Source organism: Corvus moneduloides, chromosome 4 (genome assembly GCF_009650955.1).
Source record: "Corvus moneduloides isolate bCorMon1 chromosome 4, bCorMon1.pri, whole genome shotgun sequence".
Lineage (NCBI taxonomy): Eukaryota > Metazoa > Chordata > Aves > Passeriformes > Corvidae > Corvus > Corvus moneduloides.
This window is the reverse complement of record NC_045479.1, coordinates 14,685,020-14,708,387: the sequence shown is the minus strand read 5'-3', so window position 1 is coordinate 14,708,387 and position 23,368 is coordinate 14,685,020. Positions and strand designations below refer to the sequence as shown.

At 44.5% G+C, this 23,368-nt stretch overlaps 2 protein-coding genes across 6 annotated transcripts in view; both read left to right on the top strand.

The window, feature by feature from the left end:
* Window positions 1-5,218, top strand: part of CCND2 (cyclin D2) — a 31,223-nt gene extending 26,005 nt beyond the window's left edge. For both annotated transcript variants that reach the window (XM_032106714.1, XM_032106716.1), the window contains one exon: window positions 988-5,218. In XM_032106714.1, coding sequence (XP_031962605.1) covers window positions 988-1,143 — 156 coding nt within the window. In that variant the 3' untranslated portion in view covers window positions 1,144-5,218. The remainder of the gene's footprint in view (window positions 1-987) is intronic.
* A 4,644-nt stretch (window positions 5,219-9,862) lies between these two features.
* TIGAR (TP53 induced glycolysis regulatory phosphatase) overlaps window positions 9,863-23,368 on the top strand; it is a 63,329-nt gene continuing 49,823 nt past the window's right edge. For 2 of the 4 annotated variants that reach the window (XR_004239534.1, XR_004239533.1), the window contains exons 1-6: window positions 9,863-10,058; window positions 11,449-11,486; window positions 13,352-13,473; window positions 16,071-16,148; window positions 18,669-18,779; window positions 19,210-19,422. Coding sequence is in view for 2 of the 4 variants with exons in the window: in XM_032105220.1 (XP_031961111.1) it covers window positions 10,027-10,058; window positions 11,449-11,486; window positions 13,352-13,473; window positions 16,071-16,148; window positions 18,669-18,779; window positions 19,210-19,668 (840 nt within the window). In the remaining 2 variants the exon portion in view is untranslated. Of the gene's footprint in view, window positions 10,059-11,448; window positions 11,487-13,351; window positions 13,474-16,070; window positions 16,149-18,668; window positions 18,785-19,209; window positions 20,686-23,368 lie in introns of those variants that run through there. The other 2 variants (XM_032105220.1, XM_032105221.1) reach the window with 2 other exon arrangements.

The window sequence follows — 23,368 nt, the reverse complement described above, 5'->3', positions numbered from 1 at the left end:
AACAGGCTCCCATATTTATGTGGCTGTACTGTACCCTGCTGTTTCTCTGAATGTTCTGTAGTTTGTAATGTAGTGGTCTCTTGGAACTGGTTGTATGTTCAGAAAATTATTGGATATGGCACTCAGTGCTCTGGTTGTCAAGGTGGTGTTTGCTAAAACGGTTGGACTTGATGATCTCAGAGGTCTTTTCCAACCTGAATGATTCTATGATTCAATAATGCAGCTGCATGTTTGGGGCTTGTGTGAATTTTCTCTTGTGTGAATTTCCATAGATAAACTGACCATTTTGCCTTTGCCTTGGGGACCCAAATGTGTGACAGATAAAACTCAGCCCCAGAGCACCATGCTTTTTCAGGGACCTCAAAAGTTCTCCAATTTCCCATCAGTTTGCTTTGTATGAAGTGCATCTGTCTCTGTGATCTTGGTATAGCATGTGGAGGTTATTTCAGGATAAAGTTGCAACTTCTTTTGTAGAGAAGACCCACTTAGGTGGTTTAACCCTGCATAGGAGAATGAAAAATTATTTCTCTGTAATAATTAGGTTCCTGCTCAAGAAGACCACATAAATCACATAATCATAGAGTCATCGAGTGGCTTGGGTTGGAAGGCACCCTAAAACCCATCCAGTTCCAACTCCCTGCCATGGGCAGGGACACCTTCCATTATCCCAGCTTCCTCAGAGCCCCACCCAGCCTGGCCTTGAACGCTGCCAGGGATGGGGCAGCCACAGCTTCTCTGGGCAACCTGTTGAGCAAAGACCAGTAAAAAATACTAAGATGCAGAGCCTAATAAATACAGCATTAACAGTGTTTAACCCAGGGAGTTTGTACACAGTGATTACCTCTCAGAATTCAAGGCTGAGTTGTGTCAGAGCAGGTACTTCTCGGAAATACCTGACTGGTGTTCTTCCAACTTCTGCTAGCTCAGTAAAGGAAAAATAACCACCTTTATCTTTACTAATAGATAAATTTACTTTCTTTTCTCTAGGACTGCCTTAAAGCTTGTCAGGAACAGATCGAGGCGGTGCTCGTGAACAGCCTGCAGCAAGTCCGGCAGCAGCAGCAGCAGAGCAACCCCTCGAAGACAGTGGATGAACTGGACCAGGCCAGCACTCCCACAGATGTGAGAGACATCAACCTGTGAGGACATCGGCACACAAAGTCACGCTTGCTCCCCCAGACCCTTTATTTTTGTTATTATTTTTAGAGTGAATTTTTTTTTTAATCTGCTCCCACATAGAACATATTTAAAGCTCTTTTAGGAAAAAAAAAAAAACCCAAAAAAAAGTACAAAAACTGAATAATGAAAAAAAAAAAGCATTTGGTGCCTGTGATGTTTTACAGAAGGGAATCCCACAATATATTTGGTAATTGCTATTTGATTATGTATCAGTGATATTAAATGCTTATAAAAGCATACAAAGTAGCTAGGTCAATGTAAGCCTGCATTTGTGGGAACAAAGTAGAGTATACTTGTCTGTGTATTATGAACTAGTGCATACACCCCTTTTTTAGATTTAAGAAAGGAATCGTGTGTGCGATTTTATGGCTTGACTAGATTGCAAAGCAATAGAATAAGGGGTTTAGGGCAAAGTGGGAAAAGATCCCTGAAGCAATTGAACCATTTTGAATGCAGAAGAGATTTGCTGATCTGTCACCTCTGTTATTAGTCAGAAGTGTTTGTTGGATCTCTGTATGTTAGTTTTGTTTACTCTTGCTGTCTGTGGTAGCTGCTACCTAAGAAAGAAGATGCTTTATTTTACCAGCCAGAAGAGCAGGTGTCTTTTGGGCTTTTTTTAGTTGATTTATTTTCCTTTTTTTTTTTTTTTTTTTTAACTTCCCCTCTCCCCCTCTTGACTTTTTTCTACTTTTCCTTCCGAAATGGTTCATTCTAAACACAGCAGCATCTTTGGCATGAGGGCAATTCCGTTTACCCAGCCGTGGGCCAAGCCAAAGTTCTCAAGTGTTCACGGTCAGTGGGGGGAATGCACGCATTAATCCTGACCTGTTGGCTGGGCAGACCACCTCCAACCTTTGGATTGCAAGATGTGGTGGATCATCTAGGAAAAGCGTTATATTCCTTTACAGTGCTAATGCTTCACATCCATGTTAACGTCTGGCAGCTTCTTAGCTTGGCCACAAAGACATTTAAATGACGCTCTGTCCATCTTCCCTTGTAACAGCCCCTCACTGTGTTAAAGAAGATGAGGTTTGGTTTGCTCCCTCATCTCTCTTCCCCCACTCCCCCCACACACTTTTTCAGCATTTCATTAACCTTATTGATCCACAGTGACCGTTTTTGTAAACCATTTCATTCGAAAAGCACTTTGAAAATTGTTCCTAAGGGATTAAATGAGATGGTTTATGACAATTTTGCCGAGGAAAGAAAAACAAAAAAACAAAAAAACAAAAAAAGAAAAAGAGAAAAGAAAAAAAAAAAAGAAGTCACAAAAGCAAGGCTTTGTATAGCTTTTTATAGTCAATATTTTCCAGTATCTGGTGTACTCGGTTAGCTGCGGTGTTGCTGGAAATACCAACACCCGCTTCAGATGACATTCCTGTCATGACATTCCGGATAAAAGCCTGACCATCTGTATTGTTCAGTGTCACAGAAGGATCTTAATACCACCTGTGTGCTTATCTATGGACAAGGAAAGAAAATTATTGGTGCAACAGCCATGGTGGTAAACATCGAGGTGCGTGACTTGGAGTTTTATTACAAAGGTGTATTCAGTGTACTTGAATTTATTTTCCTGCTCCACCTGTAACGAAGAGGCATTTAGATGGCAAAGGAGTTGGAGCAACTTTTGGTTTTTTGGTTTGTTTTTTTTTTTTTTTTGCACAATTGTATTAACAGTTTGCAGATATCCAATATGAAGCTGTTGGTTGAAATGTTAATGTTTGCATTTTTAAGACAAAAATCCAGAAAGAACATGCTACTTCGAAGAATATTATATGTATGGACTCAGCCTGTTTGGCTAGATGAGGGTAGAAAATGGAGTAAGATTCTAAGGTTTTGTTGTTTTTTTTGGTTTTGGGGGGTTTTTTGGTTTTGGTTTTTTTTTTTTTTTTGCGCTGCTAAGAAGCTATGATTTGTTTCATTCTTATTCACATTAACAGTACTTAGCTGTATTGTTTCACTGAGTGTGCTGCTATTTTATAAACATTTTTATAATATATTATTTTACTGCTTAAATTTCAAATCCTGAAGTAGATGGTTAAGTGGAGATATGATGAGTTCTTTGATTTACTGGAAATGCCCTGTACAGGTTTTTTTTTTTCCTAATAGCGTGTTCATGATTATTTTTTTTATTTTATTTTTTCCTTCTTTCTTCTTCCTTTTTTTTTTTTTTTCTCCTTCCTTCCTGATCACATCCTGCAAAGATGGTATACTTACCTCAGGTTTGCTGGACAAGAAATGGTTCCCATTTTCACAATACCTCACACAGTGACAGTTCGGTTGCCCCGGGGCCCGCCGGGGAGAGGTTGCAAGCAGTCGAGGCGGGGCACTGGCTCCTTTTTGGTCTCTGGTATCCTTTTCATAGTGGAAAAAATGCATTGACTCTCCACTTGTGAGCAGATCTGTCTTCCCCAAAGCTGCTGCTGGGCACAGCCTTGGCCTCGCCTCCCGCCTCGGCGTTCTGCGTTGGGAGCACCCGGAGTTCCGCGGCGGTGTCTCTGTTCTGGAGGAAAAAAGTAGCTGATGTTGTTGAAGCAAGACTGCAGAGCCACACACAGATCAGATCAGATCAGGTCAGGTCATTCCTTGGCAGCCCTGCCCTGTGGCTTCACAGGGAGCTGTGCCAGAGGGTCCCGATGGCAGGGTGACCTCTCTTGAGTGCTGGCACCGTGTCCATCATGTTGGCGTGGTTTGCTCCGTGCTGTAGGCCAGATGTAGGCAGGACCTGTGTTTAGGGTGCCTGCCCCTGCTCTTTTTCCCATGTCCTGCACGCCCCGGTCCCACAGCAGCCACGGGATCATAGGGATGATCCCTGCTGAGGATCCCAGGGGTGATCCATGCCATGGAACACAGGGATGAATCCCTGCTGTGGAACACAGGGCTGATCCCACAGTGTCACCCCTCTGTAGAACTGACGGGGCAGGGGTTGAGGGCCACCTCCATGGTCAGCTCCTCCACGGCAGGGTGAGGGAGGCCTGTGCTGGAAGGGGCAGTGCCATTCAGCATTCCCAGTCCCCCGCAGGGTCCTGGTGGGTTTGTGCGTGTCCCCGCCAGGGTGAGGAGTGCCCTCGGCCACAGTGACTTGCTCAACAAGTGCCAACCCTTTGGTTACAGCTTACTGTGTTTGAAGGCTGCAAATCCTACAACTTGAGCGCTTTCACAGTAGCTTTCAGAATAAAATTACTGCCTAGTACTTTCCTTTAACAGATGTTAAAGGAAGTGTGTTGTTAACTGCAAATGAGGTGTGAGATTTCCCCCCCCAAATTGCAGAAATCGTAAACCTCCCAATTGATTGATTAAAAAAGAATAAAAAATGTGTTGCTGATTCTCCCAAGTGCCAAAGGATTGGTACAATTGCTAAAAGTGCTTCTCTGTCAGCTTCCTATTGATGGTACTTCGATGATCTTCCCTCCTTCCTGTTACTGTAGTGTAGGAACACCTCATAATGTATTTATTTGTATTTCCAACATGCTTGTGAAAGAGAAAAATAATGATTAATCCCATGTCAGTGTCTATGATTTTTGCTTGAGTAATCGGACAGCTCTTAAGTACTCAGCAAACCACCTGGCCACTGGATTTTTTCCACTATGTTTATTACCATGTTCTCATGTACCTCAGAAATCACTCTCGGTTGCACAGTTTCTGTTCTCAAACTTTTTTGGGGTGTTTTTTTTTTTTTTTTTTTTTTGGGTGGTTTTTTTTTTTTTGCTTTACTGAGTGTGATGCCATATCAAGTCAACGTTATTCTCTCACAAATGTGCTCTTTAAGAGGTGTGGATGTTTATGTGGTCAGGGGATGCTAGAAAGTGTGGTAGTAGACATCAGTGTAAACAAAAGTATTTAGAAAGTACATGAGGTTGTTTTTGATGGATAAGACTCTGATACGGTGTAGTCTTGATTGCCTTTTAAAAGGTCTTTGTTCAGTGTTGTCATTTTTATTAATAACCTATTGTTTTGACTAGTTTAAAGATGGTTCTAAGAAAAGTGTTTTGGCGGGATTAGGTATGCTGTATGGACAATAAACTCACCTTGACCTAAATTTGCCTGCCTTGCTTTTATTCCTTTAGTGAATTTGGTTGTATCACTCACTCCATGGTGGTATTTCCTTGGTGGGATGTGATTCTAAAGCCTCTGATCTGGATAGATGGTGGTAGCAGGCACATAAAATGAAGGCTGCAGTCAAAAGAACAAGCCTGCCTCTAAAATGTAGCTGCCTTCCACTGGATAGGCAAATTCTGGCACGTAATCCCACGAGATTCAAGAAGAACAAAGTCCTAAAAAGTGGTAAATTGCAGGATCAAAACATTTTGTGGGAATTAAATTGAGCTGGTTAAAAGCCACATGCACATATTTGCAATGAATTGAAATATGATTTAAATCTCCACGCAGTTGTTTGTTGCGCTGGAATGCTACTGCAAAAATCAGGTGGTTTTTCTTTCTATGAACTTGGGGCAAACTGCAAGTAAAAGGAGTAGGATTTGTGGTGAGGCCAGTGGGAAGAAATGAGTCCATTGTCCAGAGTCTGCTTCCTCAGCCTGTGGCCAGGAGGGCAGGATGCTCAGCCTCTCCCTCTCCCACATTGCCTATGCATGCCTGCTTTGAAGTGACCAAGCTCCTGTGTGATGTGTTTGGCCTGACCTCTCCTCCACTGCCATCCAGTAGCAGTTTTCCCCTGAATTTCCAGCCCTTTTTCACCCCTGGGGAGAGCAAAGAGACCCTGAAGAATGAAGAAGAGGCATTTGGGCAGACACGCTGGGGAAACAGCATGTCATGAAGTGAATTACACTGCCAAACCCAAAGATAAAGGAATAAAACCCCAAAAGACAAACCCCAAGATAAAATAAACAGGGAGAAGGAAAAAAACTCAAAAGGAAAAACAAATATTGCTAAAAGGAAGAAACATATGAGCAAAAATAAACAGAAATAGAAAAAACAATAGATGGAAATATGAATTAATTATGAATTATGGAATGAATAGGAATTAATTAAAAATGAATAGGAAATAGGGATTAAATCAGGATGCTGGGGGTCAGGAGATACAGATCTTTCTAGCCATAATCACACAATCTTGGGACCTGTGGTTTTAGGGAAAGTCTCTGAAGATTTCCCTGCCAAATGTCTTGTGAGCCTCATATTTACCAGCTTATCTGCACCAAAGGTAGAGATTCTAAACCATAACAAGTCAGGGGTTTTCTCTGAGCACCATTGAACAGTATGACCAGCAATTTCTGGCATTTAGTAGGCTCAGCTTGGAGCCTGTGAAGGACTGGAATTGTGCAGTGACCGAGCCCTGAACAGATTGTCCAGAGAGGGTGTGGAGCCTCCCTCACTGGGGATGTTCAGAGCTCTCTGGACACAATCCTGTGCCCTACTGAAGCAGGGAGGCTGGACCAGATTCCCCACCGTGGTTCCTTCTAACCTGACCCATTCTGTGCTTCTGTGATTGTGATTCTATTTAAAAGGGTTCTCAAAGGTGAGTTGCATTCCAGCTGGGCAGCTGATGTTCCTGCTGATGCAGCCAGGAGACAGCACTGAAACTTGTGGGAGTCTCAGTGAGGACACTTGTCAGGGAGAACATCAGGTCAGTCCTCTGCTGGGCTCCGGGGGCACTGTGGGAAGGGCATCCCTCAGCAGCAGCAGCTGCATTCAACTGAGACCTGTTAGGGTTACAAATTAAGATGAGTAAAGCTGAGGTATTTACAATGAGGTAAGAAAAAACACTGAGTTTTGCTGCAACCTGCTAGAGAGAGAGAGAAAGGAGTTGATGCAAAGAAAACAATAAAAGGGAAAATGTCTGTCTCCTTAAATGCCTGTCCTTCTGTGGAAATGATGTGGTGCCTAGCTTGGTCTTGCTATTGAGTTTTCTCTAAAAATAAACTGGGTTGTTATTTGAGCTCTTCCAAAATGCAACATGCAGAAACTGCAAGAAGAATTAGGCCACAGCAGTGAAGGAGAGAGGGAAAGGTCAGCAGACAGGCTGCATTTGGCTCCTCAGATTACTCAGGAACCCTTCTTAGAGCAAAAGCTCTGGTTCATCTGACAGAGGAGGACTCAAAAGCATCCCTGAAGAGCAGTAGATTGACCTTTCCAATGAGGGTTTTCAGAACTTGAGCAAAGCTGTGAGTGGGACATAACCAGCTGGAGGATGAGGGATGAAATCAGCATTGTTATCCAGCACACCCAAACAAAAACTTCTCTCAATTTTTCCAGCTTCCTCACATTGTCTCTGAGGGGAGACCTCATCACAATCTGCAGCTTCCTCACGAGGGGAAGAGGAGGGGCAGGCCCTGATCTCTGCTCTGTGGTGACCAGGGACAGGACCTGAAGGAATGGCTGGAGCTGTGTCAGGGGAGGGGTAAGGTGGATATCAGGAAAAGGTCCTTCTCCCAGAGGGTGGTGGGGCACTGAACAGGCTCCCCCAGGAATGGTCAGAGCCCCAAGGCTGCCAGTGCTCCAGGAGTGCTTGGACAACGCTCTCAGGGATGCACAGGGGTGGAATGAATGATCCTTGTGGGTATCTCCGAATCAGGATATTCTATGATTCCATGATTGTAAATTCGACTTGTTTGCTTCTCTGAGAAGCTTTTTGTTCCAGCTCCTTTGGATCAGCTTCTTAGACACAACAAAGTTCTGATCTCTTTGGTGTGCACTGATGGCGATGTTTAATCTCCCAGGTTTAGGTATTAGGGCTTGGCCTAACGCTACAGAGCTTTGCAACAGGAGGGCCTAAACCGCGGGTGTGAGTCTCGTCGGGGTGCAGCAGCGCCAGGGCGAAGGATGGGATCCGTGATCCAGGAAAAGACGAGGGCTGTGGAATGGGAAGGGGCGGCGGCGGGCGCTGCAGAGCGCGGGGGGAGGAGGGCCGCCAGGGGGCGCCCGCGCACCGCGCACGGCCCTGAGGGCCCCGGGACAATCCAAGGAATCCCGCGCTGGGAAAGGAACATCCCCGGCGCTCCCACGGCTCACCTGAGCGCCCGCCTCCGCCACACAGCCCGCAGCCACAGCTCCAGCAGAAGGGAAGGTGTTCGGCCAAGGGGCTGGCTCTGCTCCCTGCTCGCAGCCCGTATATCGCACTGAGAACCAGCTTAAAAACAATTACAAACATTCCCGAAGTCACTTTGCCATGAAAGAAATTCAAAGAACTGTGTTCTCTAGCCGGCCAAATTTGGGGTCTGTCTGCAGCACAATCTCTGTGCAGGATTGGCCAGGGTATGCCTCTCTTCAGGCCAGCACATCCCTCAGAGGAGCATTACACAAGCAGAGAAGTGCAACGGCACAGAACTGAAGAAATTCAGCAAAGGTTTCTGCTGGGTGTATTTGTAAGCACAAGAAGCAACATCAGATCCCAAATGACAGTGGAAAAGGGAAAGCTAATCGAGTAGGCAAGCCACGAGGCTCTAAGTCAGAAGGTACAGGGTTTTCAAGCTGTTTTCTCACAAAGCCGAACTGTGTGACTTCAAAGTCTCTCTCAAACTTTGCCTGAAGGGCTGTCACTTTCGCAAATGGACCTGTATGGAAATATGCGCTTATAAGAGAAGAGATGTTAACAGTGTTGGCTCATGTTTGAGACTTGATCCTCTAAACCACGTGTGAGACACAGCTGGAGTTTTATCACCGCAGCAAAACGCGGTTGTTTTTAAATGGTGATACAATAGAAATAGGTCACAGCTGAGTCAGTTGGTACTGGGTCGTTTGCAGGAGGGACGGTCACTGGTGTCACCCCTTGAAAATGTCAGTTCTGAGATCTGTGGAGCAGAGGCACTGCAGAAATTTGAGGTTAACACCAAGCTGTGAAAGGAAGATAAAAAGGAAACGAAACAGACACACTTGCATTAAATATTTAGTTTCACATCTAAACAGCTATCAAATGAAAAAAATTATGTTTCAGTCTTCATTTAGAATGTGTTTGGTGTTAAAGCACAAACCAGTTTGAAACTGAGGTCAGACCTCTGGGCAACCCAGAAGAATTTCTCTGATTTTTAGATAGGCTTTATTCTATGTGGTTGGGAAATCCTGAAGGAAATATACTCAGCTGACCAACTAATATTTTGGTTAATCATATTGTCTGTAATCCATAAAACTTCAGCTTTCTGAGGACATCTGAGCCTCTGGTAAGGGAAACCTGGAATTGAGCCAGTAAGGAAACCTGGTCTGACTGTGAGTGTGGGGGATGCAGCTGGGAAGGGGCTCCAGTCCCAGCTCAGGCACTGCGAGTGTCACTCGAAGTGGCTCCGGGATGCTCAGACCAGGAAGTTTCCTTAACACAAGCGTCATGAGATGCTGCGCAACCCAGAGTTTTAAGGTGAAAGCCTCCTGACTGCAATTGCAAAGAGAGAATAGGGTGGAGAAGTCCAGGTGTAAACCTCACACTGCCACGCCCACCACTGAACCCTGTCCCCAGGCGCCACATCCACGCGGCGCTTAAATGCCACCAGGGCCGCTGACTCCACCGTTGCCCTGCAGCCTGTTTGAATGCTGGATAACCCTTTGGGAGAAGAATTTCTTCCTGATGTCCAACCCGAGCCTCCCGTGAGGCCGTTCCCTCTCGTCCTGTCGCTTGTGGAGTGGGAGTAAGGCTGGCTATCCCCTACGGTCACGGAGCTGCAGGGAGCCATAAACGCATCCCTGATGCTCCTTTTCTGCGGGGAGACGTCCCTGCCCCCGCCTCCGGTGACGTCAGAGCGGGACGCGGGGCGGGGGCATGATGTCACGGCGAGGCGCGCGGCGCCGCAGTGCGGGCAGTGGGACCTGCGCTCACCTGCCAACATCTGGGCACATCTGCGCTCACCTGCGCGCACATCTGGACATACCTGCGCACATCTGCGCTCCCCTGCACTCCCCTGCGCCATGGTTCGGTTCGGGCTGACGGTCGTGCGGCAGTGAGTACCGCCCGCGCATCCCCGGCGGTGGCGGTGCCCCGGGGGGCGCGTCCCCTCCTCGGTTACGGGCAACGGGAGGGGGAAGCTGAGCAAAAGCTCTCAGGCGGGGCAAGGAGCTCGGGTAGGAATGGTGGTGTGAACATTTTTCCCGTGAAACGTTAAAGAACTGGTGTTTGTGACTCGGGTGGAATTCCTAAGGTGACTTTTTCTCCCAGTCTGTTGACAGAGGTTTGTAGCTGACTGAACCAAGTAACTCCAGCTTCCTGCAGCAGACAGGAGAAAACTTCAGTTTGTAGGAAAGCTGAGCTTTTTTTCTCCTTCAGTATAAGGCCCATGGGCAGCAGGGGAGGGGGGATTCTGTCCCTCTGCCCCGCTCTGCTGAGACCCCCCTGCGGGGCTGCATCCAGCCCTGGGCCCAGCACAGGAAGGACAGGGAGCTGCTGGAGCCAGTCCAGAGCAGGGACACCAAGGGGAGCAGAGGCATGGAGCAGCTCTGCTGGGAGGAGAGGCTGAGGGAACTGGGATTGTTCAGCCTGGAGAAGAGAAGGCTTTGGGGTGACCTCACTGTGGCCTTGCAGTGCCTGAAGGGAGCCCACAGGAAAGATGGAGAGAGACTCTTGGCAAGGGCCTGGAGTGACAGGACAAGGGGCAATGGCTTCACACTGACAGAGAGCAGGTTTAGATTGGATATGAGGCAGAAATTGTTCCCTGTGAGGGTGGGGAGGCCCTGGCACAGGTTGCCCAGAGAAGCTGTGGCTGCCCCATCCCTGGCAGTGTCCAAGGCCAGGTTGGATGGGGCTCTGAGCAAGCTGGGATAGTGGAAGGTGTCCCTGCCCGTGGTAGGAGGTTGGAATGGAATGATCTTTAAGGTCTTTTCCAACCCAAATCATTCCATGAGTCTATGATTTCTTCTGCTCTGATTTCCTGATTTCCTTGATTTCTTCAAGGTGTGCAGCTCTGCTGCTACCCTTGATAATCTCTGAAACTGGTTCCCTGTAAAGTTCAGAGAACCAGCTGCCAACACATGCTTGTCATAAGAGGGCTCCAGAGTCTTCCTGCAGCTTTGTTCTCTCCAGCACGGAGGTGTAGATGTTACAGATAAATTGTGCTGCATTTATGGTAAATTTAAGAAATTACTTTTTTTACTTTTATTCCAGATGGCTTTGTCTCATTCAATACTGGCAGAATTGTCTACTTGAAAATGGTTTTTTATTCTTATAAAGTCCTCATATGCATCATTTCAAAAAGAGTCTGTGCTGTACTATGTCTCCTTTTCTTTACATTCAGGCTCTGCTGTCTCTTGTTGGTATTTAATACAACAACATTTTTGAAAATCTACTAAAAAGATGACAAGTTAATTTTTTCTGTTGCTGTTTATAATCTCTTTCAGTGGAGAAACAAGATACAACAAAGACAAGATACTGCAAGGTTAGTAAGAGTTATTCTGTTAGCTGGTTAGAGATGGAAAATCATGGTGAAATCCTGTCACCAACTGCTCAGATGTTATCAAGTAATAATACTGTAAACCTTTAGAGATTTTATGTGTAAGTCAGGCCATGGCTTTCATAAATTTACAGAAGATTTTAAGTCACCCTCCACAGCATATCAACAGATCAACAGTGGAGTATTAGAAGAGTTCCTTTTTCTACATGGGGATAAAATATGTTGCATGTAATCAAATAAAATGATAGCAGCACCTTTTACTAAGGACTCCATAGCACTGTGCTAAGTCCCAGTAATACGAAGCTTGGGAGAAGGGCTTCTGGGAAAAGGAGCTGCAGAAGGATGGATAAAGATCCTGATGTAAAGGAGGCTGTTGCCTTGAGAAGGGAATCTGTTACTTACAATAAAAACCTGCTGTAGGGCACAGGAGAATGAAAAGCAAAGCTTGTCTAAATGCTTGAATTGTTCAGTCCCAGCTCTTTCTAGGAAGGCAGTCTTGATTAGACACATTTAAAACTAGACTTCACCTTCGTGACGCTGGCTTGTACACCCAGAACTGAAGACACTGAGCTGCCTGGATGTCTACTGTAGGAAAATCAAGGCTCACTGCCACAAGGAACCTGGTGGGGTTGTACTCGGAATAAATGAGCTTTCTATAATACTTTGTGTTGTGAGGGAGAATTGTGCTTCCAGATTTTCCTCCCTCTGTGACATTGCCATTTACAATTCTTGCAACAGGGATTTGTGCTCATAATAAAATGAGTAAAGAATATTCCCCTGCTTTACTTGCTTAAAAATATCGATGATGTCTTTTGAATTCCTAGCTCTTTGGGTCAAATGACATGTAGTGGGTTCTTTTCCAGTGTAGAGAGAACATAGCTTCTTTTTTTGAGCAAGCCTCTTCTGTTTTGAGAGGTGTAAGGCCTTTACCATCACGGTGGGGTCAGAGGTCTCACATGTCTGAATTACAGATGAGGTGCTCAGAACTCAATGTTCTGGACTTCTGGTATCCTGTCTTTTGCTGTTGGGTTGTGCATTTTCTGGGTGAAAAGATTTTTTTTCTTTGTTCTGAATCTGATGAGAATTTCACTCTCTCTGCTCTGGTTTCCTGCAGAACTAGAATGAGTTGAAGGTGTGGATGTAGCCATTTGTTACACGTTTGTCCCTCTACCACAGTTCGGGGTTCTCCTGCAGACTCTGAGCTGTGACAGGAGCACACCTGTTCAACTCAGGTTGGATTTCCAAAGTGCTGCTTCTCTCAACACTATTCTCTGAACACTAGAGCTCTGTGACCAGTTACTCTCACAGACTTTCTGTCTGGAAGCAATTTTTGGGAGGTTTTCTGCTTTCCAGCTGGGTTTGTTCCAGCTTGCATGAGCGTTACTGTCAGTGTGCGAGGTGGAGAGGAAGAGACCACAACAGATGGTATTTGCGTCTCATTCTCTCAGCTCTATTGTTGTCTTTCTTATTTACATTTAACAAATCTGTTTATAAAGTTTCAGCTGTGAGATACTTCTTGCAGGAAGCCGACCAGTGACCCTTCTGAAGATGGTCACATTTATTAAATGTAGGTCTCTGTTTTATATTTAAATTTGTCAAAGGTATAGATTAATGTAAGTATCATTGATAATGATCCTTCTGTCTTCCTACACTTTATTCCTTGTTATCATTAAATTTGTGTGACTGAGTTTGGGGAAGACCAGAAGAGCAGTGACTTTTCCTAATGTTTGGCTTTAGTAGAGGAGAAAGATTTTATGACTGGACAGTTTCTTTATTGCTGACATGTGTGGTCAGCTGCTAAATGGTCTAAAATCTGCATGTCTTAATGTTGTGGGGTTTTTATTTTGTAGGCCAAGGAGTGGATGAGCCACTCTCTGCAACTGGTTTCAGGCAAGCAGATGCTGCTGGTTTATTTCTCAGTAATGTGAAGTTTACCCACATCTTTTCAAGTGACCTCCTTCGAGCAAAGCAGGTAAGTGCTTCTTGAGGCAACAATTGGCTTCCAAATCTGGCATTTATTTGCTGTTGGTGATGCAAAACCAGTGCAGTGACACAGCCAAAAGCTGCCCCATCCCTGGAAGTGTCCAAGGCCAGGTTGGATGGGGCTCTGAGCAAGCTGGGATAGTGGCAGGTGTCCCTGCCCACGGCAGGGGGTTGGAACTGGGTGATCTCTAAGGTCCCTTCCAACCCAAACCAGCCCATGATTCCATGATTTGCCGTTATTTTATATGTGCATTGGTTCTTGCTAAAGGAGTAATGGAGACTTTGAGGTATCACACAGAGAAATGAGTTTTTCTCTGAAGAAGCAAACCAGGTTGGCTGTGACATTGTTGTACTGTCCCAGGCACTGTGGCTGCGGACTGTATTCTTCTGAGGAATGCAGACCAATGCAGGCAAGGTCAAGTTTTGCTGTGGAGTCAGTACAAGGATCATTAAATGTGCAAAGATGTTGGATTTTGTCAGGGATGTCACACCTCTTGCCTTGAAGTAGTAAATATACAATATAGATTAAATAAAGAGGAAAAATGTTAATTACTAAGTGGGATTACATGTGACCTTGTGTGCAGGATTATGAAATACTCAAAATTAGGGAACCAAAACTTTTAAAGTTAGAGATCAGCTATTCTAGGAAGGTCATGTCTCTTGTGGAGACCCTGTCTTTAATTCTCTCTTCTGGTACTGATTCTGTGGTTTCAGGAGACATGTAGGGGGTTGAAACTCCTAAGCCATTCTTGTTTGCTTGCTTTTTGCTGTGTTGTCCTGCTAAAAGTCTATGAAGCTGTGCTGTAAACCAGATCAACAAAAAGTAGTATAAATCTCCTTTTTTTTCCTTAAAACATACGCCATCAACATTGCTCATCAGTTTTGCAGTACAATTCCAGAAACTGCTGTAGCAGCACAACTTAAGCAGAAAACAAAAGAGGCAAGGAGGGAAGAGTGCAATAGTTGGATATTTTAAAAATGCAGAATAGCTGCCCAAGTGACTTCTTTTACGTGTGTGATGATATTTTAAAACATTAAGAGTGCTTTCTAACTTTCATAAAACTGTGCTGTGTACCTGTCTTATGGGGAATTGGTTTGGGATTTTTTTTCTTTTATTAGAGGCAACCTTTTCCATGAGAAGCATTTGCACTCTCATAATGTGAAAGACCTGAATTTTTCCTTTGCATACAGGAAGTGTGTTTTGTCATTTTTTGACAAGCTATCCAGATGTTGGGAAGGCTTTCCCAAAGATGTGTAAACCTGAAGTTTCCATGTGGTCGGAACTCCCTTTCTTGGCAGCTGCAAGTCTGTGAAGGGCCTGTTACTACACTGTCACTTCACAGCTTGAGTATGAGAGGAATGTATGAGTTCTGTTGCAAAAGAGGAAATTCCTGCATATAATCATACAAATAACTGTGCTGTGCATATACACAAGGAAGTGGATTCTTTGTTTCTACATTGTTCTTTGACAGGAGGTTGAAGTTCCAACATCAGATTTGTCCTAAGCAATGTGCTAAATGTGCCAATAGTACAACAAGACTGCTTATTTGTGCCAGAATCCAAGGAGCATTTTCAAAATGAGTTCTTTAAATGTCGAATTCATTGGGTGTGGATGTTTGCACAGCCCAAACTGTCTGTGAAGCCAGTGCAGCCTTCATGCTTGGGTGCATGTAAGAACCAGGAGCAGGTCAGCCGTCCTCTGGTTCCCAAGAAAGACAAGGAGCTACCAGAGAGGACCCAGTGGAGGCCACAGAGATGATGAGGGGTCTGGAGCATCTCTTTTATGAGGAGGGACTGTGGGAGCTGGGCCAGGTTAGTCTTGAGAAGACTGAGGGGGGATCTCATTAATGCGTATAAATATCTCCAAGGGGTGTCAGAGGATGGTGTCAGGCTCTTTCCAGCAGTGCCCAGTGATAGGACGAGGAGCAATGGACACAAACCAAAACACAGAGAGTTCCACTTCAACATGAGGAAGATTTTCTGTACACTGAGGGTGGCAGAACCCTGGAACAGCTGCCCAGGGAGGGCCTGGAGTCTCCCTCTGGAGACATTCCAAACCCGCCTGGACACGCTCCTGTGTCACCTGCTCCAGGTGATCCTGCCTTGGCAGGGGTGTGGACTGGGTGATTTCCAGAGGTCCATTCCAGCCCTAAGGATTGGCTGTGGCAGCCAGACAGGTGTCAGATGTTTTTTCAGTTGGATTAACTGAGCAGTTTTGTGGAACACAGCTGTGAGTCTGGCCCGTGTACTACACATGAAGAAAGTGTGGACATGATTGCTCTGTGTTCTACTCAAGAGAACATGTTGCTCTTATCCCAGTAAACCCTGCTGCCCACCTCTCATGGGTGCTGTGTTTTCAGCTGGACTTTAAATTGGGAAGGAACTGCCAAAAGATTGGAGCTTTTCTAATTTTGTGGCCTGGCCTGGGCCATCTATCCAATTCTGACAGACTGGTAGCTGAAAAGCTTTCCATTTTGTTGGTCTGGGTTGTTGGATGCTGCTGATGGGATTCACCTTGGCTGTGGTGGTATAAGGTGGTGTGTCTATGTTCTGTCCAGTTGATGTGACTGTGTATTCACTTTTTAGACTGCTGCTGCCATTCTAGGGAAAAACAGGTTTTGTAAAGATGTGGAAATCAAGTACGATGCAAGACTGCGAGAGAGAGTAAGTGCCAAAAGAATTTGTTATCAAATACTGAACAATTTGAAAATGTAACTTACTGCTGATGAGTATCTCGGCTTATTGAATGGTAGATTTAACAGTGGAGAACACTATTTGATGTATTTTTAATCACTGAAAACTGAACTATTCACATCAGGGACAATAAATTGTTTGCATAATGGTGAAGCAGAGCCAAAATTTAGTGACGAGCGTTGTAACTGTGATGCTTTAATGATTTAAATAAGGTACAATTTAGTCTTTAAGGAGCAGCATGTGATTATAGCATTTCCTGTTTGGATGTTTTTTCTCTCAGAAATTCCAATTCTTCCCCTGAAATCAGCAAGACCTTATTATTTACTTTCAATGAGGAGGGTACTTTTGTGGTTTTGTTTCCTTTTTTCTATGTCTTTTTCAAAACTTCTGAATTGAAAATGGATCCATCCTCTCTTGTGGAGACTTCACAGGTCTTTAGAGAAAATACTGGTTTCTAACATGTGAAAAATAATTCCCTGTAGCCTTTCTGAAAGCAAAGAGTAAATGGCGTTTATCCTCATGTGAAGGGCTATGTACATGTAATGGTTTGGTTCAAAATATCCATTACTTATTTTCCTTCTGTGAGATAAGAATTAGGAGAAAGCAAAGCAGCCACAAAACTTAAAAGAATATAAAGAAGTTTATTAACAGACCTAAAAGAAAGAAAAAAAAGTCAGACTAAACCTTCAGAACACTTCTCCTCCCCCCCCACCTTTCTCCCTTCTCCCACTGACAATGTAAAAAGACAACCCTTGAGATTTTCAGTCAGTTTACCCCTTCTATAATAACCTTTTTCAGTTCACTTAGGGAGAGGAGTCTCTCTTGCTCATGCTATAGAGACATCTCCACAAGAAGTTCTCTCATGGCTTCAGTGTCACAACAAGACAGCCACCCAGGATGGTTTTCTGCTCGCATGTTAGAGTCCCTTCCCTCGACTTACAGCTTTCCCCACAATTGCTTTCAAGGGTCCAATCTTGAGCTACTGGGGTACCATTTTAAGGTTGAGCTGTTCAGAAACAAAGGTTCTCTTCACCCATCTCTGGGAGCATCTTCAGCTCCAGGAACAGAGGCCCTTCTCCTTCCCTGGGAGCAAGGGTCTTCATCACTTTGATCTCTCTCTGTTCAAGCTTCTCATCAAATCACAGCTACTTCAACATTTGCTCATTTCAGCACAGGTACTTTTGCTCACAATTACAATAATTTGCTTGTTTCAGCACAGGTACTTTTGCTCACAATTGCAGTTTGAGTGCTCCACCCCCCCATGCTTTCATGAAATTACAACGGGTACTCTGATGTATCATAGTCCATCACCATAGCTTTACAACAGAATTTCAGCTTCTAAGCTTGAAGCAACTCCTCTTTCTACTCCCTCAGCATTTCAGCTCTTCCTGCTTCACTGACTGTGGTGTCTTTATGGTGTTTTCTTCACATGCCTTCACCTTTCCTCTTCCTCTGACTCAGGAGAGGATTGATGTCTGCAGGCTTCATCTGTTCTGGAGAATCTTACAGCACTAAAAGGGTTAATCTCACCGGGCCCCGCAGCTGGAATTCGCCTCCCGCTGTTGGTCACATGAGCTTTGCCGGGCAGCGGCCTCAGATGAATCTCGGCCGCACGGGGTGAGGGCCGGCCTGGCCGCGCCGCTGGCCCGCCTGCACGGAGCAGGGCTGCGGGGCTGGCCCGCACGGAGCAGGGCCGTGGATGGAACAGGGCCACTCGGCTCCGGGGTGGCTGTCTCCCGGCCGGCCCGGCCCGCACTGAGGGGGCTGCACCGGGTGATAGCGAGCAGAAGCGGCTGAGATCTCAGCCAAGCCGCGTTGCGGCTGACCCAGCCGGGCCACACCGAGCAGCCCGGCCCCGCTGGCCGCGCCGCGGGCCCTCAGTTACCTGTCCAAAAGCTGGAAGCCAGAGAGCTTTCCCGGGGTTTGTTCGTTCCTAAATGTGGATCACAGAGGTGTGTCAAGCTTCTTAAGCGGCTTAAAAAAGTTGCCAGTATTCAAACTAGCCAGTTGATTGGTTCTGTCGGGTCATAGAGGAAGCTGTAAGCACCTCTTTGCAAGAGAATTACTTCCGTGGCTGGAGCCCTCTTTAACTAAAAACCCGAACTATGCTAAACCATGACAGTACAGAAGCACTTGCACTGTGACCTCAGTCACAAAGACACTTGAATTTTGTATGCTGGGAATGAGTGTCAGTGGAAAAAAAAATCTCCAGGCAAAGATCAGGCTGAAGGTCATGTCGTGAATGTCCATGCTTTAAATGAGATGTTGCTCTTAATGTATTTGTCTACCCAGCATGTATCTATATCTATATCTCTGCTGTTTAAAAGGATACGTATAAAGATATTTCCTCGCCCAAAACTGGAATAAAATGTAAAAGGTAGCTAAGCCTTGAGAATGCAAGAAAACAAAGCTGTGAAGAGCTGTTTGCGCCCTCTGGAAGGGGCACAGGAGACCTGACACATCCTGCCAAACCCCGGTTTTCCCTTACAGAAATACGGTGTTGCAGAAGGAAGGCCTTTGGCTGACCTCAAGGCTATGGCAAAGGATGCTGGAGAGCAATGTCCTTCATTCACACCTTCTGGAGGAGAAACACTGGATGAAGTATGGTATTTATTTATTTTTTTATTTATGCCCTGCTTTCTAGGCTTTTTTATCAGTGCAATTGCAGCTATTGGGAGCTTTCTACTGAGAGCTCAGCCCAACCAGAGATATTTTCTAAGCTAAAAAACACTGCTTGGTCTGGTAACAGTGGCTGCCAAGTGCAGAATCTCTTTATAACTAAAATACTGATTTTGAGACTGACTCCTCATGAAGCTCTGGCTCACAGGAGGATGATAGCAATTGCTCTCTGGAGGGCTGAGGAGTTTGCACAGCAGTCAGTAGCTTACATTGGCTTCTGAGCCTTGTCTGAGAAATCTTTGTCTTTTAACTGAAGTAGTTACGTGTCAGGTTTCTGAAAGGCAAAATCTTTGCTTGCTTCACAGTGATCTTTTCATTCTTCACAAGATTCCCTTCTGGCCTTTCCCTGCAGGTGAGAGAGCGTGCGAGGCAATTTTTTGAATTTCTGTGCCAGCTGGCTGTTGAGTTGGAGCAGAAGGAGCACAGCAAGCCTGGTGCACCAGGCAGGAGCTCAGGAACATCTGGAGAACAGTTTGTTTTCCCTTGGACAAACCACTGCAGTGAGGCAGAGCCGAGCTCTGAGGGCGGTGGATCTTCCACGGTATTAGATGCCAATATTTTGGTGGTGAGTCATGGAGCCTACATGAGGAACTGGATTGGCTATTTTGTTTCAGATCTCAACTGTACCTTACCAGCAAATTTAACCAAGTCCCAGCTGTCTTCTGTCAGTCCCAATACAGGAGTCAGTCATTTCATTATAAAACTTGGAAACGGGAATTTGTTAAAACCTGAAATCACATGTGTCTGTCTTAACCAAGACTCTCACTTAGTGGATGTGGGAGCTGAATGTGTAGCTTCAAAAGTGTTTTAAAAGTCCTTGTAGGGGGGAAATGGGTTTAGATCACCATTTTGCTAAGCTTGGGAAAAGTATCTGTAGTAATTACTGGGATTGACTGGAATTGCTGACACTAAACTGCAAAAAGGGAGACATGCAACTGCTTGCTATCTTAAAAAACACAATTTACATGGTCCTAGTGCCCAGTATAAGTTGGCAGTAGCAAAATAAAACAAATATTCTCTGTTCTCAGAAACATAATACTTCCAGTCACTTGCATATCTGCTCCTACAGCACATACTTCAAACAACTCCTTTGCATTACTCCATAATTATTTTGGTTACCTCCAAGTGAAAGGTTTGGGGAGGGGAGTGGTACCTCAAAAGCTGAGCTATACTGTATTCTTGTTTTATTACAAAATGCTATATTGTAATATGAAACATACATGTTGTCTTAAAATAAATTTTTGAATGCAATAGTAGAACCTAGGAAGGAGCATTGCCCAGTGGGAAAGGTTTGGTGCAGAGCCAGGGGATGTGACTCTGACACTGAATATCTGTGAGACTCTGGGCAAGTCTCCTTTCCATTTGTAAAGTGGGAATGATGATAAACCTACCTCGCCAGGAGTATTTCCTAAGAAATTGTTCAGGTTGTCATGATCTCTGTTGAAGAGCGCTGCACACAAACACAAGAGTATTTATTTTTAAGCTGTGAGCAGGATGAGGAACCTCATGTGCACGTAGTAATGGTCTCTTTTCTGGAAAAGGAATTTTCTTTCTGGGGTGAGTTGTACCTGGCTGGAATCCTTCTGTCAGCTGCAGTCATGCACTTGATTCTATGAATATTTTTGCCTAGAATGAGGCAAGTTTGATTGTTTGGTGATTGCTGGTGTTAATACTGCATTCTTTCCCCACTGGGGTGTTTGTGGTGTTACAGTGTGAGTTTATCTGGTTTCTGTTATTTATAAGATTCACATATTTTTTTCTTCATTTGCATATTTTAAGCCTGTTTAAAAAAAAAATAAATATTAAAGGCTCCTGAATAGAACTCCCATTTCATCTGTATTTCTTTTGAGGTAAAAATCTTTCTTAATATTCCCCTGTGAAGCTTTTGTTCAGATCACATAACTTCCTCTTTTTTCTTCCTGAAAAACCCCAGGCTGGCCTTTTACTGTGAGAAAGACTCTTAGGGCTGATGTTGTTTAAAACTGTCCATAGCTCTTTTTCAGCAATAAAATAATTCTTTCTCAGTATACTGAAGGAAATAAGTTTTCACAGGAAACTAAAACGGGAATGTATGGACTTTTGCATGGACTCCTCAAGCTCTTTGTGAAATGCGTCTTCCTAGAAGGCTCCTCAATACTAAATTGATGGTCAGAGCCAATGAAGATAGAAAAGCTTTAATTATGACTTCTAACAGAGTTAATGGTCAGAGAGTGGGGCAGGAGTTCTTTCTGAATTTGCCTGTCCCTGGGTAGTGCCAGTTTATTTCAGGCAGGCCACTTACATAGCAGGGAATTCTTCTGTCAGTGCTTTAAACAGCTGAAACTCCCATAGAATTGCCATGTCCTGAATTTTACCAGTCATTCCATCAATTCTTCTTGGAGCCAGGCTGATGGAGTTGAAAATGAGGGAGGATGAGTGGAGAAGTGACAAGTTTTTCTCCCTAAGTTTGTCAGTTTGTCACATATTTCAAAACACACTAGTGATTGGGGTGCTTCTCACTTTAAAAGGCTTCTTTTGCTTTCTTACCTGCTCTCAAGGAGGTAATTAATATTTTGTTCTTGCTGATGATGCCATAACTTAGGAGAACATCTACTTTTTTGTTAAGTGCTTTGCCACTGCTTGGGTAACACTATTCCCAGAGAAATTTTTGACTCTTCCTCTATAATATGCTGTACCTTCTTTTTTTTGTATGTATAGGTTGTTAAAATTTAGACCCAGCCTAAAAAACCTGTGTGATTGTTTTCTTCAACTTACTGTTACCAATTTCTTTCCTCTTGTAACTCTCACACAGGGCAAGCAGATGGTACAGTGGTGAAGGAAGAATACCAAAGGGTGAAACCACTCAGTTTTCTAAACAGCTCCTAACTTAATGAAGTCACATTTTTCAGTGAAAATGCATCAGAATCTCCCAATTCAGACTTTGTAAAACACACTAAAATGCTGCAAACACATCTGCTAGTGGCCACGGGAGTACAAGCAGTCAAGAGTGTCATGCAGTTCCCCAGATGTGCTTTTTCCCTCAGTATCTGCTCTTGATGTTGCTGGAGACAGGACAACAACCTGGCCGCAGCCTGCTGTAAAATAGTTGCACTTGTTATTTCTCCTTTGTTATGTCAGATGTCAGGTTCCCTCTGCATTAAAAAGTCACTAATTTTGGAAGCTTCTGAAGCTAATTCTTAAAAGCTGTTTTCTTTAGGTCTATGTATAGTACTCCTCTTTCTAAGTTTTTACATCAACATTGAGACTAAATATTTTTTTGGTCAAGTGACTCTTGTGCATTTGTACAGTAAATCTGTACAGTTTATTGGGATCATGGAAATGGAGCTCTGGTAGTATCACAGTTTCCCTCCTCTAAAGCAAAGATATTTTCTCTATTTCCACAGTTCTCTGTTGAACAATGTTTTCCAGACATAGCCCTGCCTTTGCAATAGGAGGAGGTTTTTCCCTTTTATTTCTTTTTTTTCTTTTTTTCCTTTTTTTTTTTTTCTTTGGTCTCATTTAGAACAGAATTTAAATCAGATGCGTTCTCTACCCAAGCTTTTGCTGCCTCAGATCCACAGCCCACATGCACAGACTTAAAATATGTCAGATTTCCCCCAGATATGTCCTGCTTTTGAGGGCTTTGGCTGTGAGCCTGAGGTTTTTGGATCTTTGTAATCCCAGGCAAATGGCAGCTTCATGGGCACAAATGAACTGCACAGTGATTTGTGAGCTGCTTTTCTGGCATCCATGGGTATGGCAGAGCCACTGCAGGGGATATGTGTGTGTGTGGTGACTCCAGTGCCATTTAGGAGGGTCTCCTGTGTGACAGACAGCTCTGGTGTCACCTGCAAACAGCTCTGGGCTTCCTGGGCTGCAGGGACCCCATGTGGCAATGGATTACTTACCTGAATGCCAGAGGCTGGCAGCAGGGCTCCCGAGGGCACAGAGGGTATGGCACAGGAGGGTACTGGGATAAAACCCTGAAATCTTGAGCAGGCTGTTACTGGTCACCAAAGGAATGCACCTGAGGTCCAGGCAGAACTCCTTTGGGGGCATAACTGAGCGTAATACTCTTTCCTTCTGATGCCCGGTTGGGTCATCCAGCCGTAGCTAAATGGGAGCGGGGTGCTGCACCAGACTTGACTGTAGGAAGTCCTGAATGTATTTTGGAAGAGCTTGCCATTGAAAAGTGAATTTACCGAATTTAAATTTGAGGTGAAAAAAGGAGGTTTGATTTCAGAAGGGCAGGAATCACAAAATTAGTTCTAGAATCATGGAATGTCCTGAGTTGGAAGGGACCCACAAGAATCACCGAGTCCAGCTCCTGGCCCTGCACAGCACAGTCCCAAGAATCACACAATTCTAGTTCTCCAAAGAAATTTAAATAATGGTTAATGCAACAAATTCTGAAAGAGAAAGTAATTACAGATAAGAGAGGTAAATGAAACCTGGAATCTAGTTAAATGAATTTTTACCATAAGTAGTTCACTCCAGATTAACTGGGTAGTTCTTTGATGAAGTAACTAATG